The 15,579-nt window shown below is 41.4% G+C and overlaps 1 protein-coding gene across 4 annotated transcripts in view; it reads left to right on the top strand.

Annotated features, from left to right (window-relative positions):
• Positions 1-15,579, top strand: part of WDFY4 (WDFY family member 4) — a 324,112-nt gene that overhangs the window by 90,500 nt on the left and 218,033 nt on the right. For all 4 annotated transcript variants that reach the window (XM_074337248.1, XM_074337250.1, XM_019730128.2 and 1 more), the window contains one exon: positions 3,076-3,169. In XM_074337248.1, coding sequence (XP_074193349.1) covers positions 3,076-3,169 — 94 coding nt within the window. The remainder of the gene's footprint in view (positions 1-3,075; positions 3,170-15,579) is intronic.

A 15,579-nucleotide genomic window follows, 5' to 3' on the forward strand; every position in this document is an offset into this window, starting at 1 on the left:
CAAGATTATTATTTTCTTCTTTTTAAAAATTAAAATGTATTGGGGTGACAGTGGTTAGTAATATTACATAGGTTGCAAGTGTACATGGTTAGTAAAATTACTTAGGTTTCAATTTCAAAAATTACATAGGTTTCAATTCTATAAAACATCATCTATGTATCACATTTTGTGTTGACCTCCCAGAGTCAGTTCGCCTTCTATCACCATATATTTGACCCTGTTTACCCTCATCTACCACCCCCCACCACCCCTTACCCTCTAGTAACCACTAAACTATTGTCTATGTTTATGAATTTTTGTTCCTTTGTTTCTCTTGTTTTTTTTGTTGTTGTTGTTGCTTTCAGTTTTATATCCCACATATCAATGAAATCGTGTGGTTTTTGACTTTTTCTGTATGACTTATTTTGCTTAGCATAATAATCTGAAGATCCATCCATTTTGTTGCAAATGATACTATTTCATCTTTTCTTATGGCAGAGTAGTATTCCATTGTGTGTGTGTGTGCCATATATATATATATATATATATATATATATATATATATATATATATATATATATATATCTTCTTTATCCAGTCATCACTAATCATCAGAGAAATGCAAATCAAAACCACAATGAGATATCATCTCACCCCAGTCAGAATGGCTATCATCAATAAGACAAATAATAACAAGTGTTGGAGAGGCTGTGGAGAAAAAGGAACCCTCATACACTGTTGGTGGGAATGCAGATTGGTGCAGCCACTATGGAAGGCAGTGTGGAGGTTCCTCAGAAAATTAAGAATAGAATTACCATATGACCCAGCAATACCTCTCCTTTTGGGGTAAAAACCCCCAAAATCTGAAAGCATTTATCCATAAAGATATGTGTACTCCAATGTTCATTGTAGCTTTATATACATTGGCCAAGACATGGAAACAACCAAAGTGTCCTTTGATAGATGATTCAATAAATATTTTTTTCATTGTCATTAGGATTCAGTAGTAGATTATGATGTACCTGGGCATGGATTTGTTTTATTGCTTTTGTTTGGGTTCTGCTAAGCTTCTCGAATCTTTAAGGTTATATATTTCACCAAATTTGAAGAAATAATGACTAAAAAACTTTCCGAATACTTTTATTTTAACAACAGGAATATTAGTTAGAGCCTATGGTATTGTGACATATGACCTTGAGTCTCTTCATTTTTTGTTCAGATTGGGCAATTTCTACTGATCTATCTTCAAATTCATGGATTCTCTCTTCTCTCATCTCATTCTTCCATTGTTCTAATTCAGTGAGATTTTAAAATTTCAGTTATTATATTTTTCTGTTCTTAAAATGTCATTTGATTCTTTTTTATGATTCCATTTCTTTACCGACACTTTCTAGTTTTTCATTCATTTCAAAAGTATTCACCCTTATTTCTTGGAGTTTGGTTAATAAGAGCTGTTTTAAAGTTTTTATCTGATAATTCAACATCTGTGTTATCTCAGACTTGGCATCTGTTGATTACTGTTTTCTGAGTGAGATATTAAGGTTTCCCTCATTTATTCCATGCTGAGTGATTTCAGATTGTATCCTGAACATTTTGAATGTTATGAGCTCTGGATCTTGTTAACATCTTCTGGAGAATGTTGATTATTTTGTTTTAGTAAGCAGTCAACCCAGTTAGGGTTCAGGCCACGAGTTATTACCCACATCCTGTATTAGTTCAGTTTTCAAAGACTTTGCAGGGTGTTGCTCTCTGTCCCCACTTGCCCCATGCAGTAGCCAGTCTTGGGTGGTGGTCTACCACAGAGTTCACATCTCAAAGTCTTTGGAATGTGGTTTAGGGTCAGATCCACACACGTGCAGCTCAGAATTGAGCCCAGAATTTGATAAACAACTTAGTCATCTCACTTTCTTAAGCCTCGTCCTCATCATCATCTCCTCAACAATGTCTAGCTCTCAGGCACCCTTTCCTTTTCTTCTGTCTAGAAAGTCGTGGCTTTGTTTCCCTGCTCTGCCACACACTTCCCACAATAGCACCTGTCTCTGGGGCCAAACAAGTAGAGGAAACAGAGAGACAAAAGCAAGGGGATTTTGCCTACACTTTTGGGACCACAGTTCATCTGGTCTGAGAATAGAATTCTACTCTCCATGAATTTCAGATGCCTGCCTAGCCACCACTTCTGCTATGGGGTTGCCTGGAGGCCAGGATGAGGAAGAATGGAGATGCCCAACAAAGAAAATCTCAGGGGTTCTCCTTCATGTTCTGTAACTTGGAGCCTCCTTTGCTGCTCCTCACACCAGAAGTAGAGGCCTTCTCTTGTAGCTCTGTGTGTACTGTCCATGCCTGGTGCACAGTTCTGTGAAGCCCATACCAGGGGATGCCAGAGAGAGATGCCCCAGGAAACTCATTGCCAGTTGTATGGTACTTTGGGTTTGGTTTCTTTCTCTGCTATCATTTATTTTTCAGAGTCTCAGTGAGCTGCTCATGCATTCTGTCTGGGTTTTTAGTTGCATTCAGTGGCTAGGACAGGGTAGATTGTGCTTATAGCAACTTGAAGAGATCTAGAAGCCCTTGTGGGGTGTGTGTGTGTGTGTGTGTAACATAAAATGAGTGCTTTGCCATCTCCCACATATATGGAGAAAAGGACCAGGGAATTGACTGTCATTTAGCACCAACTATGTGCCAGGCTCTGAGCTTTGGTGCACAGAAGCATTACTCTATAGGTCTGTGAAGAAAGTACAGTATTATATTATATTATATTACACCCGGTATTATATTATACCTGGTATTATATTATATTACATATTATGTTATATTATGTTATATAAGACCTGGTCTTATATTATAGTAAAATAAGACCAGATCTTATATTAATTTTTGCTCCAAAAGATGCATTAGAACGGATTGTCCGGTTAGGTCTTATTTTTGGGGAAACATGGTACAAGTGGGGACAATTAGGCTCAGATCAATTAGCTGAAGGTCATAGAGATAATAAGTAGTAGACTGAGGATGTGTATTGTGGCCTATCTTAGAAAGATCCAGAAAATTCTATGAAAAGCAAAAGGCTCAAGGCTGATGTCCTGCTTCCCTCTCTTGCAGGATGGATGAAGGAGATGCTGTCATCATGCATCCTGGGGTCCTCTGCATCATGGTGAGACTGCTGCCTCGGCTGTACCATGGCGATCACCCCCAGGTACCTGCTAATGAACACACATATGTGTCTTTTGCACATGAGTGATCTTTGAAGCTCCTCTGGTCAGACGCTAAGTTTTTCTTTCTGCTTTTGCCCTCAGTCCTCCATTAGCAGAGCCACCCTTATGAAGTACATCCTGTTGAGGATGGTCAATGTGTCTGAGACCCTTGACTAAATTCTGCCCACCTTCCAAGGTCATTCAAAACAGATCACTTCTATTGGTGAAGTAATCTTCTAAAAACAATAGCCAAACAAAAAACAACTGAAAATATTTAACCTTCATGAGGCCAATGCCAGGGCTATGGACAGCCCCAAGAATTGCAGGGACGAGGAGTTCTTTGCTCTTCATGTATTTCCATGGGTGCTGGCCATGACCCTGACTTGGAGCTCTGTGCAAGGCATGCAGGGCTAACCTAGATGAGCACTGTCCACGGAGCCTGCCTCCGTGGTGGGGTCTGGCAGGTGGTTACGGTGCAGATTGAATAAATAAGCTCACAAATAAGTGTCCAATTACAAATTGTGACAAGTGGTATTAAGAGGAAAAAACTAGGGTGCTGAGAGAGAATAATGGGAATCCAGGTGGAGGAAAGTCTTAATTAAGTCTAATTTAGATGAAGGGGTGGAGGTCAGGGAAGCCATCTCTTAGATGGTGACATTTCAGCGGAGCCATGAAAGATGAGTGACAGTTAACTAGGTGTGAATGAGACTGCTGCAGGCAGCTGGGGCTCGGGGCGCCCGGGGAGAGTGGGAAATGTGCAGGTTGGGGCAGACAGAGGAAGAAGGTGAGCCCTGTCTGGGGTGGGGTTTTATCCCTGGGGCAACAAGCCGCCTTTCTCAAGTGAGTGGAGGATGACACTATCAGGTTTTCGTGTAAAATATATCTCTGGGTACAGCGTGGAGAATAGCTTTGGAATGAGGCTGTATGGAAGAGGTAAGGGGACAGCAGTCAGGAAGCCATGTCTGCAGTCCAAGTGACACATGGTGGTAGCTCGATAAAGGTGTTTGTTAGAAAGAGTGAAGAGAAAGGAGTCAAGAGACATATTCAGAGACAGAATCACAGGACCCTGAGATGAATGGGGTACAATGAGTGGGAAAAGGGCAGATGCAAAGGTGACTCCCAGTTTCTGACCTGGTAGAATTAAGGCTTCATTTCAGGGTGGCAGACTGTTATGGCTGACAACACTGAGCAACAGAATGAGGCAAATCCTGAAAAAGTACTCTCAGCTTGGAGAATAAGTACTTTAAAAGTTCAAGAAAGAAACCAGAAGAGTTGAGGAAAACCTGGAAAATGCACACTTTAGATTTATCTACAGCAGAGGAAAGGAAATGAATTGAACTGAGCACCTCCTATGTACCAGGCATAGCGCTGGGCACTTTAACCTTTATTTATCCTCCTAGAAGTTTCTTTGGGAGGATTATAGTCCTCATTTTAACCAGGAGGGATATGGAGGCTCAGATATTTTAAGTGACTTTTGAGGATTCCCAGTTGTGGGCTTGGTGTTAAATGTGGTCCTACCCAGTGACAGGTCCTCTGGCCTTTTGAATGCACAGCAGGGCTTCTGTAGAGAGAATGGGGGTGAGGAGGCATGGCTCTGGCTTTGCTTTGTCTGGGAGTTAAAAAGGAGGTGATATGTTTTAGGAAGAAATGACAACTAGTGACATTATTAATCACAGCCTGGAAATGACACTGACCTAGTGAAAATATTGCAAACTTTCCGACATCAGCGAGGGAAATGGAGTGAAAGAGAAAAAGCCTTGATTTGTAGGGAAGGGTACTGTTTCTCTTTTTATTCCATTAAAAAAATTAATTACAGTTCAGATATACAACATAGTGGTTAGGTATTTATATAACTTATGAAGTGATCACCCCATAAGTCTAGTACCCACCTGACACCATATATAGGCATCACCATATCATTGACTATATTTCCTATGCTGTACTTTACATCCTGTACCTGACAACTTATGCTTCTTACTCCCTTCCCTCTTCTCACTCATCCCCCCAGGGTACTGTTTTCACTAAGGAAATTCTGTAGTATTTGTTATAGGAGTGAAAAAAAGGACTATCTAGGTCCCATGTTTACATGTCCCTTTGTAACTAAATCCTTTTTCTGGTTCCTGTTCTTCTGCTGGAAAGTGATGATGAAGTGACGTTTCAAACCAATGACTAAGGACACATCTCATAGTGAAATGAATGCACTCTATATTTTTTGACATTTATGGCATATCAGTAGACAGGGATAAAATGGGTTAGAGTGCTCCTTTAGTTATCCCCTGCGGTGTGACAAACTGCTGCCAAGTTAGCAGTGACCAGTCATTCTCATGTTTCTGTGGGTCAGGATCAGGCACAGCAGGGACAGCTCGTCTCTGCTCCACATGGTGTTGGCTGGGCTGGAGCATCAAAGTTGGCGTCTTTATTCATCGAGGGGGTACCTCACAAGGCTGCCCAAGTGACACGGGGCTCCTGGGCTGGCTCAAGTGGGTCAGATGTCTGGGGCCTTGTTGCGAGATGTTGGTAGGATCCCGAGTTCTCCTCCATGGAGCCCTCTCCATCTGGCCTCTTCCTGTGTCCCTGCAAGTGGATTCTTCAAAAGGCCATATAGCAGCTCAGGGCTCCCAGAGGCACAAAAGCAGTAGATGCCAGGCCTTTTGGAGGCTTAGGCCTAGAGCAAGGCAGCGTTGCTTCCACAGTGTTCTGTTGGTCAGAGCAAGTCACAAGTTCAGCTTAGGCTCAATGGAAAGGGATGTGTGCCTCACCTCCTAACGTGTGGGTGCCATGTGTGTGCAGGAGAGAGGAGATTGTTTGGGGCATCTGTAAAAACCAGCCACTGTACTTGTCTTAAGCATCCAACTGATGCATACAAATGTTTGATCCCTAACCAAATGTCTTCTAGTCATTTTGTTTTCTCAAGCCTGGGACCTTACTGTCTTTACCTTGGTATTCAAGACAGTGTCTGTCTGGAGCATATCAGAAATGAATACACATTCTTCTATGCCAGGAATGTTATTTCATCAACATTCATAACATCCCGTGAAAGCACATGAAAATCTCCCCATTTTGCAAGTGTTTGAGACTCAGGAAAGTTGTGTAACTTCCTAAGGTCCTGGGGCTGGTGAGGGGAGATGTGAAACACTCCCAGGCCCAAGGTCAAAATATGTTTGATGAATGAGTCTCTCATCTTTGCAGCTCTTGCAGGATGCAAGGTGGTGCAGTCTGGACACTGTATGGTTTTCTAGGTGCAGTCATCCCATTGTGAGAATGTCTGATTTCCTATATTTTGTACCATGCAATGGACTTGCAATGAAAACAACTAAGCCCATGGTTTGGGTGATCTTAGCAGCCAAACGGTTGCTCCTGAATGCATTGTGCAAATTCTACCACAATGATGGCTGACGCAATGGTACATAGTAGACAGCTGCCTGTCCTTTCCTCTCCTAGTGCAGGGAAACTCTGTGGATAAGCCTGACTTTCACAAAAACCCCACAAGCTGTCGTATTAGTGTACAGGGAAGAACTTCTGCTCATCCTATGATGGTAATGAGCCAAATTAAATATGCAAATGAGAATCCCATTTGGTAGGATACTTTTTCTCTATTCAGGTCACAATAAGTAATTTAGGAAAAGTCTAATTCTCCTTCACTATCTCTCAAACATGCAAATGAAATGTAGTGGTGCATTTTCTGAAATATTTTCTGCAGATGCCTAATCAGCAGTTCTTCAAAGTTGGATAATTATAGTAATTGATTTCTGAAAGGAGGGGTGGAAAAACCTCATAATAACAAATAGAATAGTAAATCAAATGAGAAATGAGACCACACAATAAAATGCTGAAATGAAACTGACTGCAAGACTGCAGACTTTGGAGCAGAAAAGGGAGCAGGAAGTTTCAGTAGATGGCACTGTTCCTCACAAGATGGGATGTGAGTTCCCACGCATCTCACCTTAGGTCTGCCCGATGGTTCACGGCTTTCCCTGTGCTCTTACCCACTTTATATTCCTCAGATGCTCTTCCTACCTTATGGGTGAAAAACTGATGGCTTTCCAAGGTGCAGATACCATTTTGGAAGCAACAACTTAAATAACTACATATACGGGTTGTGGCCACATTAAATTTTCTCTGTTCACAAAGAAGAGGTGCTTTCTTCCTCTCCAAAATGCTAGCACTGCGAGCTGCTCTTGGAAACAGATAATCCAGCTTTTTTCCCCCCCTGTTGTGTCATTGCCAGTATTACAATCGGACTGCGGGAATTTTACTGTGAGTGATGTCCTAGGCACAAGGCAAAAACGGAGTTCAGCTGAAGTTCTCTTGAAGCTGAGTTGGCCCCAGTAACAAATACATTTGGGAACAAAGACATTTTCCCTGCCCGGCATGCTCAGGAGTCACGAGAGTCTTGCCATTAGGACGTGGCCGTGGGCGAGAACTCAGACCAGTACTGGCAGGGCTTCCGGACCCACGCACCACTCCACTTGCCCCAGGAATGTGGAACTCAGCCTGTGTTGGAGGAAACACTGTGATGTGTTTGTAGCTAGGAATCATTAGTAAATCCCTGCTAGGTGTCACTGGGGATTCAAAGCCGAATGTCACAGGAACTCACAGTCTGACTTCGAGGGCGGGTAGGGAGAGAAGTGTAGAAGAGAGTAAGACAACATTCTGATGGCTGCAACAAAGGTTTGTCCACAAGGCCATGAGACAGAGGGGAGGGGGACACTGGAACTGAGCTTTAAAGAAAAGATGTGTCTATGCCAGATTAGATAGAGGAGGAAGGGAAGAGATGTTCAGACCCAGAGAGAGGCAAAAAAAAAAAAGAAAAGAAAATGCCCATTTGGGGACTTTGAATCGTTCAGCTGGGCTAGGAGAGACCACTTGGGTACAAAGGCAGTGAGTGGCCTGAAAGGCTGGCTGAAGCCACATTATGAAGGGCCTCGAATGCCCTGTTAAGAGGATTGAACTTTATTGGGTTACTATCCATATTCTTCATCATCATGGTCACCACCACCACCACCACCACCACCACCACCACCACCACCACCACCACCATGTTTAAGGAGCACCCACTATGTGAAGGCAAAGTTCAGGCTCTGAAGACAGCAGATTTTGGTCACATCTCAGCTCTGCCACTTAGCAGTCACAGAGCCATGGGACATTAGTCAACCTCTTTTATCCTTAACTTTCTTTGATGTAGTGGGGATAATATCTCCTTTGGCATTACCTCGAGGAAGAAATGAAGCAGCACATGCATGCTTAGCGTGGTGAGCAGAACACTTACGGCAGCGCAGGAAGCCCTTGCAACATACTCTAGCTGCTGCTGCAGGTGCCCCAAAACTCTACAAGCATGTTATTATTAAATCTTTATAACAACCCTGCAAGATGGATGTCTCTATTCCCACTTAGCAGATGAGGACTTGAAACTTGTACAATTAAGTGACAGTTAACGGCATAGCTAGGTGGTGGCTATCCCTGACGTGAGGCTCCTGGACCTCCTGCCTCTGTGCCAAGTTGCCTTTCCTAAGGAAGTGGTAGCCATGGGAGGTCATTAGAAGCAACAGCATGATCGTTCTGACCTCCAGTCACTGTTGGTGGTTCCAGATTCTATTGCCATGGAAACGTCCCACACAGTCTGATGGGATAGAAATAAGATCAGGCTGGGAGCCACATTTGTCTTTCTAATCATTTGTGCCTCAATTTGGAAAAGAGTGCCATTTTCTGGAATTTGCCTGTGTCTCAAACACATTGAATTAATCACATGGGTTTCAAATAACTAAAATATCGACGGCATTAATAGCTCTGGATAGCACTGTGTACCGGCAGGCTGTTTAAAAAGCGAGCCATTTCCTCCAACAAGGAAATAGGTAACGCTTTGTTAAAGTGTAGCACATTAGAAATTCCAAATATGTTGAATTTCTAGGTCCCTCATGCTCTTTCTGAACCTCATCCCCCAAATATTTCTATTGTTCCTGAGTGACGATCTCAGATCCTAATCACACTCCAGGTGATGACTTCTTAGAAAAGCCTCTAAATATAGCAAATAGAGATCATCTTGCATGGAGATAAGAGCGTCAGAAGCAAGCTACAGTGGACATAGAATCGCGAAGTGGACGTTTAAGTTGGAGAGGATAAGCTCGGGTCCAATTATCAGATGATCTTTCTTCTAGTCCTTTTTCTCATCGTTATTTCTATGATTTATATAGTCCACTTCCGTTTCTGCATCTCAAATTCAGCTACTTAGATTTGGCCTAGGTCACAGGGATTGCAGACTCAAAGTCTTGGGGTCAGAGAGGTAAAGGAAATGCCTAAATCAAGCCAGGTGTCAACCACAGGGAGTGGTGAGCCGGTGGCTGTAGGGAAGGGTGCCTGCTCTGCCTAAAGTGCTCACCTCTAACTAGGGGGAAACAAAAACAACGCCAGACTAAGCCCACCAAATAAAACACTTCTATAGACCATGAGTTTGATGACCCTCATGAGATACTAAGCTCCCTTCCTTATGAGTGCACAATGCAGTGTTAAAATCATGAGCTTTGGAGTAAGACCTGGGGTGGGTGCCAGTTCTGCCACTCATTAGCTGTGTGACCTGAGGAAATTGATGCATCCTCTTAAAGTCTCAGTGTCTCCTAGTATTTTCCCATTGAGAAGAGTGGTGGAGAATATAACTGTAAAGTTCTTAGTACAGAACCTGGCCTACAGTGAGTGCTCATATAGATGCTGGCATGATGACCTCCTACCATTCTCTTCCAGCCTTGGTTCTCTGTGTCCCTAGGACTCGGGTCATGATACATAAAATTTTGAAAATATCAAGTGAAAGGTAATATATGTTAGGTACATTTCTGACTGGCATTATACTATTGATAAATTAATAACAGAATTGATATTGAATTATATGTTAATATCTACTTAAGACTCAAAAGACTGGTGTCCCCTCCTCTGCCTGTTCTGCATTTGATCAATGATCTGAGTGAAGCTTGAATGGTAGATAACAGAATGGAGGTGCAAAAGGTCTCTACCAGCATAGGCAATGGATCAGAATCCACTGAGTCAAAATTCAGCAGAGGTAATCATGCTTGTGCTCATGTCTTAATGTACACACACACACACACACACACACACACACACACTGGATAAGGAATGACAGAAGACTGTGTATGAGAGTCCCAGGGGGTTTGGTGCAAGGTCAATAATAGTTCCAAGTGGGGTGAGGACACCACTATGGTGAATTTTATGTTTGGCTATATATGTATAGAAGTATAGTGCTCTGCCAAAGGGAGGTGATGATGCCACTGATCCCTCAACAAATCACACCTGTGTTTGTCCAGACGTGGGAACTTAGTATGATGAGGGGCCTGATCTCAGGGTGCATAGTCTAAAGAGAGAAGACTCTAGGAGAATGAAAGCTGGGAAAACACTTGCTGGATCACTGGTGGTAGAAGTAGACAATGAAAGAGAGACATGGACCAGTTAGGTAAACAGTGAAAAATTTAGGCTCAATATAATGACACACTTGTCGAAACTGGATGGGCAGCTATGGAGGTTGTGAGCAGCTCGCACTGGGCGTTCCAAGTGGGGTGTTAGGTTTGAGATGAACAGAATCCAGCACATGAACTTGTGCCCCCTGTAATCCTGACTGGCTCTGAGAGCCCGAGGCTTGGGAATGTGGTCATTGGTGAGGTGCATCTTCTTAGACACCCACCTGGCTTCTCAAGGTGGCGGGAACGGTCAGACACATTTATATGTGGCTCGTGACAAATACCATGTGTCAGTTCCTAAATTCAGGTAACCTCTGTGTGGGACAGGACCATGAGCACTCAGCTTTTTCTATAAGTTTTGAGGGGGTGGCCTAAGACAGTGCCCAATCCATGGCATCAGCAGTTTCAATCGGCTCTGCCTGGGTTCAGTTCATGCTAACTCAATTCCCACAACATCCCTGACCTACAGGAGGCTGGAGGTGCTGCTGCACACAGAACCTGCAAGGTAAAGGCAGCTCTGAAACCTGGAACCAGCAGGTGTTCTATGAGTCCGCACCTAGGGGCCTGAGGGTCAGCAACTGCTGCAATACAGTGGCCTCTGGAGCAGACACCCTGGTTTGAACTCCTGTCCCTCCACTCACTGGGTAGCCTCAGCGAGCCATAGTCTCTGGGCCTTGGTTCCCTCATATGTAAAATGGGGTCATAGTAGCCTCTAGAACATGATGCTTACCTGAGGTTTAAATGAGCTAGTACACAAAAGCACTAAAAGAATGCCTGCCAACAGTAAGCATACGGTGATGTTTGCTCCTCTCGCCTCGCCAGTGATGGGGCCTGAGACAAGATAGGTGTATGCTCTGCTCAGGTACTCAGCTGGCACAACACAGTGGCCATGCACACTGGCCGCTCAGTTGGAAGGAATCTTACTGATGTTAGATAAGAGAAGAAGACAGGAACGAAGAGGGGTTAATATCTCGGAAACACTTGCATCCTATAAGAAAGTGCTTTCATGGGTGCTGTTACTGTTGACTCCCACACACAAATATAATGTGAGGTATTTTCATTATTTTTTTTTTTTTTTTTTTTTTAATTTTTCCCAAGGGGAGTACTTCAAAGATGACCATAGTGATATTCAGCGATGAGGTATTTAGCACTTTTTCTAGGATGAGTTCGCGAATTTAATTGTCAGACCTCATATGTACCATCTACTCTTTTTTTTTTTTTTTTTTAATTAAATTTATTGGGGTGACAATTGTTAGTAAAATTACATAGATTTCAGGTGTACAATTCTGTATTACATCATCTATAAATCCCATTGTGTGTTCATCACCCAGAGTCAGTTCTCCTTCCATCACCATATATTCGATCCCCTTACCCTCATCTCCCCCCCCCCACCCCCCGCCCCCCTTACCCTCTGGCAACCACTAAACTATTGTCTGTGTCTATGAGTTTCTGTTTCTCATTTGTTTGTCTTGTTCTTTTGTTGTTTTTGGTTTATATACCACATATCAGTGAAATCACATGGTTCTCTGCTTTTTCTGTCTGACTTGTTTCGCTCAGCATTACTCTCTCAAGATCCATCCATGTTGTCACAAATGTTCCTATATCATCTTTTCTTACTGCCAAATAGTATTCCATTGTGTATATATACCACAACTTCTTTATCCATTCATCTATCGAAGGACATTTTGGTTGTTTCCATGTCTTGGCCACCGTAAACAAAGCTGCAATGAACATTGGAGCACACGTGTCTTTATCTCTAAATGTTTTCAGATTTTTTGGGTAGATACCCAGGAGAGGGATTGCTGGGTCATATGGCAATTCTATTCGTAATTCTTTGAGGAACCTCCACACTGCCTTCCATAACGGCTGCACCAGTCTGCATTCCCACCAACAGTGTATGAGGGTTCCTTTTTCTCCACAGCCTCTCCAACATTTGTTACTATTTGTCTTGTTGATGATAGCCATTCTGACTGGGGTGAGGTGATATCTCATTGTGGTTTTGATTTGCATTTCTCTGATGATTAGTGATGTTGAGCATTTTTTCATATGTCTATTTGCCATTTGTATGTCCTCTTTGGAGAAATGTCTCTTCAAGTCCTCTGCCCATTTTTCAATTGGGTTGTTTGTTTTTTTGTTGTTGAGTTGCATGAGTTCCTTGTATATTCTGGATACTAGCCCCTTATCGGAGGCACTGTTTGCAAAAATCTTCTCCCATTCAGTTGGTGGCCTCTTTATTTTGTCAATGGTTTCTTTTGCTGTGCAGAAGCTTTTAAGTTTCATATAGTCCCATTCGTTTATTTTAGCTTTTACTTCCATTGCCTTTGGAGTCAAGTTCATAAAATGCTCTTTGAACCCAAGGTCCATAAGTTTAGTACCTATGTTTTCTTCTATGCAGTTTATTGTGTCAGGTCTTATGCTTAAGTCTTTGATCCATTTTGAATTAACTTTGGTACATGGTGACAAATAGCAGTCCAGTTTCATTCTTTTGCACGTGGCTATCCAATTCTCCCAGCACCATTTATTGAAGAGGCTGTCTTTGCTCCATTGTATGTTTTTAGCTTCTTTGTCAAAAATTATCTGTCCATATTTATGTGGTTTTATTTCTGGGTTCTCAATTCTATTCCATTGGTCTATGTGTCTGTTTTTCTGCCAATACCATGCTGTTTTGATTATTGTAGCCCTGTAGTACAAGCCAAAGTCAGGAAGTGTGATACCTCCATTATTGTTCTTTTTCTTAAGATTGCTTTGGCTATTCGGGGTCTTTTGTGGTTCCAAACAAATCTGATGATTTTTTGTTCTATTTCTTTAAAATATGCCATTGGGATTTTGATGGGGATTGCATTGAATCTGTATATTGCTTTGGGTAATATGGCCATTTTAACTATGTTGATTCTTCCAATCCATGAGCACAGAATGTCTTTCCATTTCTTTGTGTCTTCTTCAGTTTCTTTCAAAAATGTCTTATAGTTTTCAGCATATATGTCTTTCACATCCTTGGTTAAGTTTATTCCTAGGTATTTTATTTTTGCTGCAATTGCAAAAGGAATTGTTTTTCGTATTTCTTTTTCTGAGATTTCATTGTTAGTATATATAGGAAGGCAATGGACTTTTGTGCGTTGATTTTGTAGCCAGCAACTTTACTGTATTCGTTGATTGTTTCTAATAGCTTTTTGGTGGAGTCTTTAGGGTTTTCTATATAAAGCATCATGTCATCTGCAAAGAGTGATAATTTAACTTCTTCATTCCCAATTTGGATGCCTTTTATTTCTTTCTCTTGCCTGATTGCTCTGGCAAGGACTTCCAACACTATGTTGAAAAGCAGAGGTGATAGGGGACATCCCTGTCGTGTTCCTGAACGTAGAGCAAAGGGCTTCAGTCTTTCTCCATTAATTATGAGATTAGCAGAGGGCTTGTCATATATGGCCTTTATTATGTTAAGGTATTTTCCTTCTATACCCATTTTATTAAGTGTTTTAATCATAAATGGATGTTGTATCTTGTCAAATGCTTTTTCTGCATCAATTGATATAATCATATGATTTTTGTCCTTTATTTTGTTTATGTGATGTATCACATTGATGGATTTGCATATGTTGAACCATCCTTGTGCCCCGGGGATGAACCCCACTTGGTCGTGATGAATAATCTTTTTAATACATTGTTGTATTCGATTTGCTAGAATTTTATTTAGGATTTTTGCATCGGTATTCATCAGAGATATTGGTCTGTAGTTTTCTTTTTTTGTGCTGTCCTTACCAGGTTTTGGTATCAGGGTAATGTTGGCCTCATAAAATGAGTTAGGGAGTACTGTCTCTTCTTCAATTTTTTGGAAGAGTTTGTGCAGAATTGGTATTAGATCCTCTTTGAAGGTTTGGTAGAATTCACTAGTGAAGCCATCTGGTCCCGGACTTTTGCTTTTGGGAAGGTTTTGGATGACTGATTCAATTTTACTGGTGATCGGTCTGTTTAGATTTTCCAGTTCTTCATGGTTCAGCCTTGGAAGGCTATATGTTTCTAAGAACTTGTCCATTTCTTCTAGGTTGTTGAATTTGGTGGCATACAGTCCTTCTTAGTATTCTTGGATGATCCTTTGTATTTCTGTGGAGTCCGTGATAACTTCCCCTTTTACGTTTCTGATTTTGTTAATCAGTGTCTTCTCTTTTTTTATCTTAGTAAGTCTAGCCAAGGGTTTGTCAATTTTGTTAATCTTTTCAAAGAACCAGCTCTTTGTCACATTAATTTTTTCTATTGTCTTTCTGTTCTCTATTTCATTTAGTTCTGCTCTAATTTTTGTTATTTCCTTTCTTCTGCTGACCTTGGGTTTTACTTGTTCTTCTTTTTCTAGTTCTTTAAGGTGTAACATGAGGTTATTTATTTGGGAGTTTTCTTGTTTCTTGAGATAGGCCTTTAATGAGATAAATTTCCCTCTTAAAACTGCTTTCGCTGCATCCCAAAAATTTTGGTAGGATGTATTTTCATTGTCATTTGTTTCTATGTATCTTTTGATCTCTCCTCTAATTTCTTCTTTGACCCAGTCCTTCTTTAAAAGTATGTTGTTTAATCTCCATGTATTTGTGTTTTTCCGCTTTCTTTTTACAGTTGATATCCAATTTCAAAGCCTTGTGATCAGAGAATATGCATGGTATGATTTCAATCTTCTTAAATTTGTTGAGACTGATTTTATGTCCCAATATATGGTCTATCCTTGAGAATGTTCCATGTACACTAGAAAAGAATGTATAGTCTGATGTTTTAGGATGAAGTGCTCTATAAATGTCAATTATGTCCATTTCATCTAATGTGTCATTTAGGGCTACTATTTCGTTATTTATTTTCTGTTTGGATGATCTATCCATAGCTGTCAATGATGTATTTAAGTCCCCTAGTATAATTGTGTTTTGGTCAATTTCTCCCTTTAGTTCTGTTAGTAGTTGCTTGGTGTATTTCGGTGC

Source organism: Rhinolophus sinicus, linkage group LG07 (assembly GCF_036562045.2).
Source record: "Rhinolophus sinicus isolate RSC01 linkage group LG07, ASM3656204v1, whole genome shotgun sequence".
NCBI classification, from domain to species: Eukaryota; Metazoa; Chordata; class Mammalia; order Chiroptera; family Rhinolophidae; genus Rhinolophus; species Rhinolophus sinicus.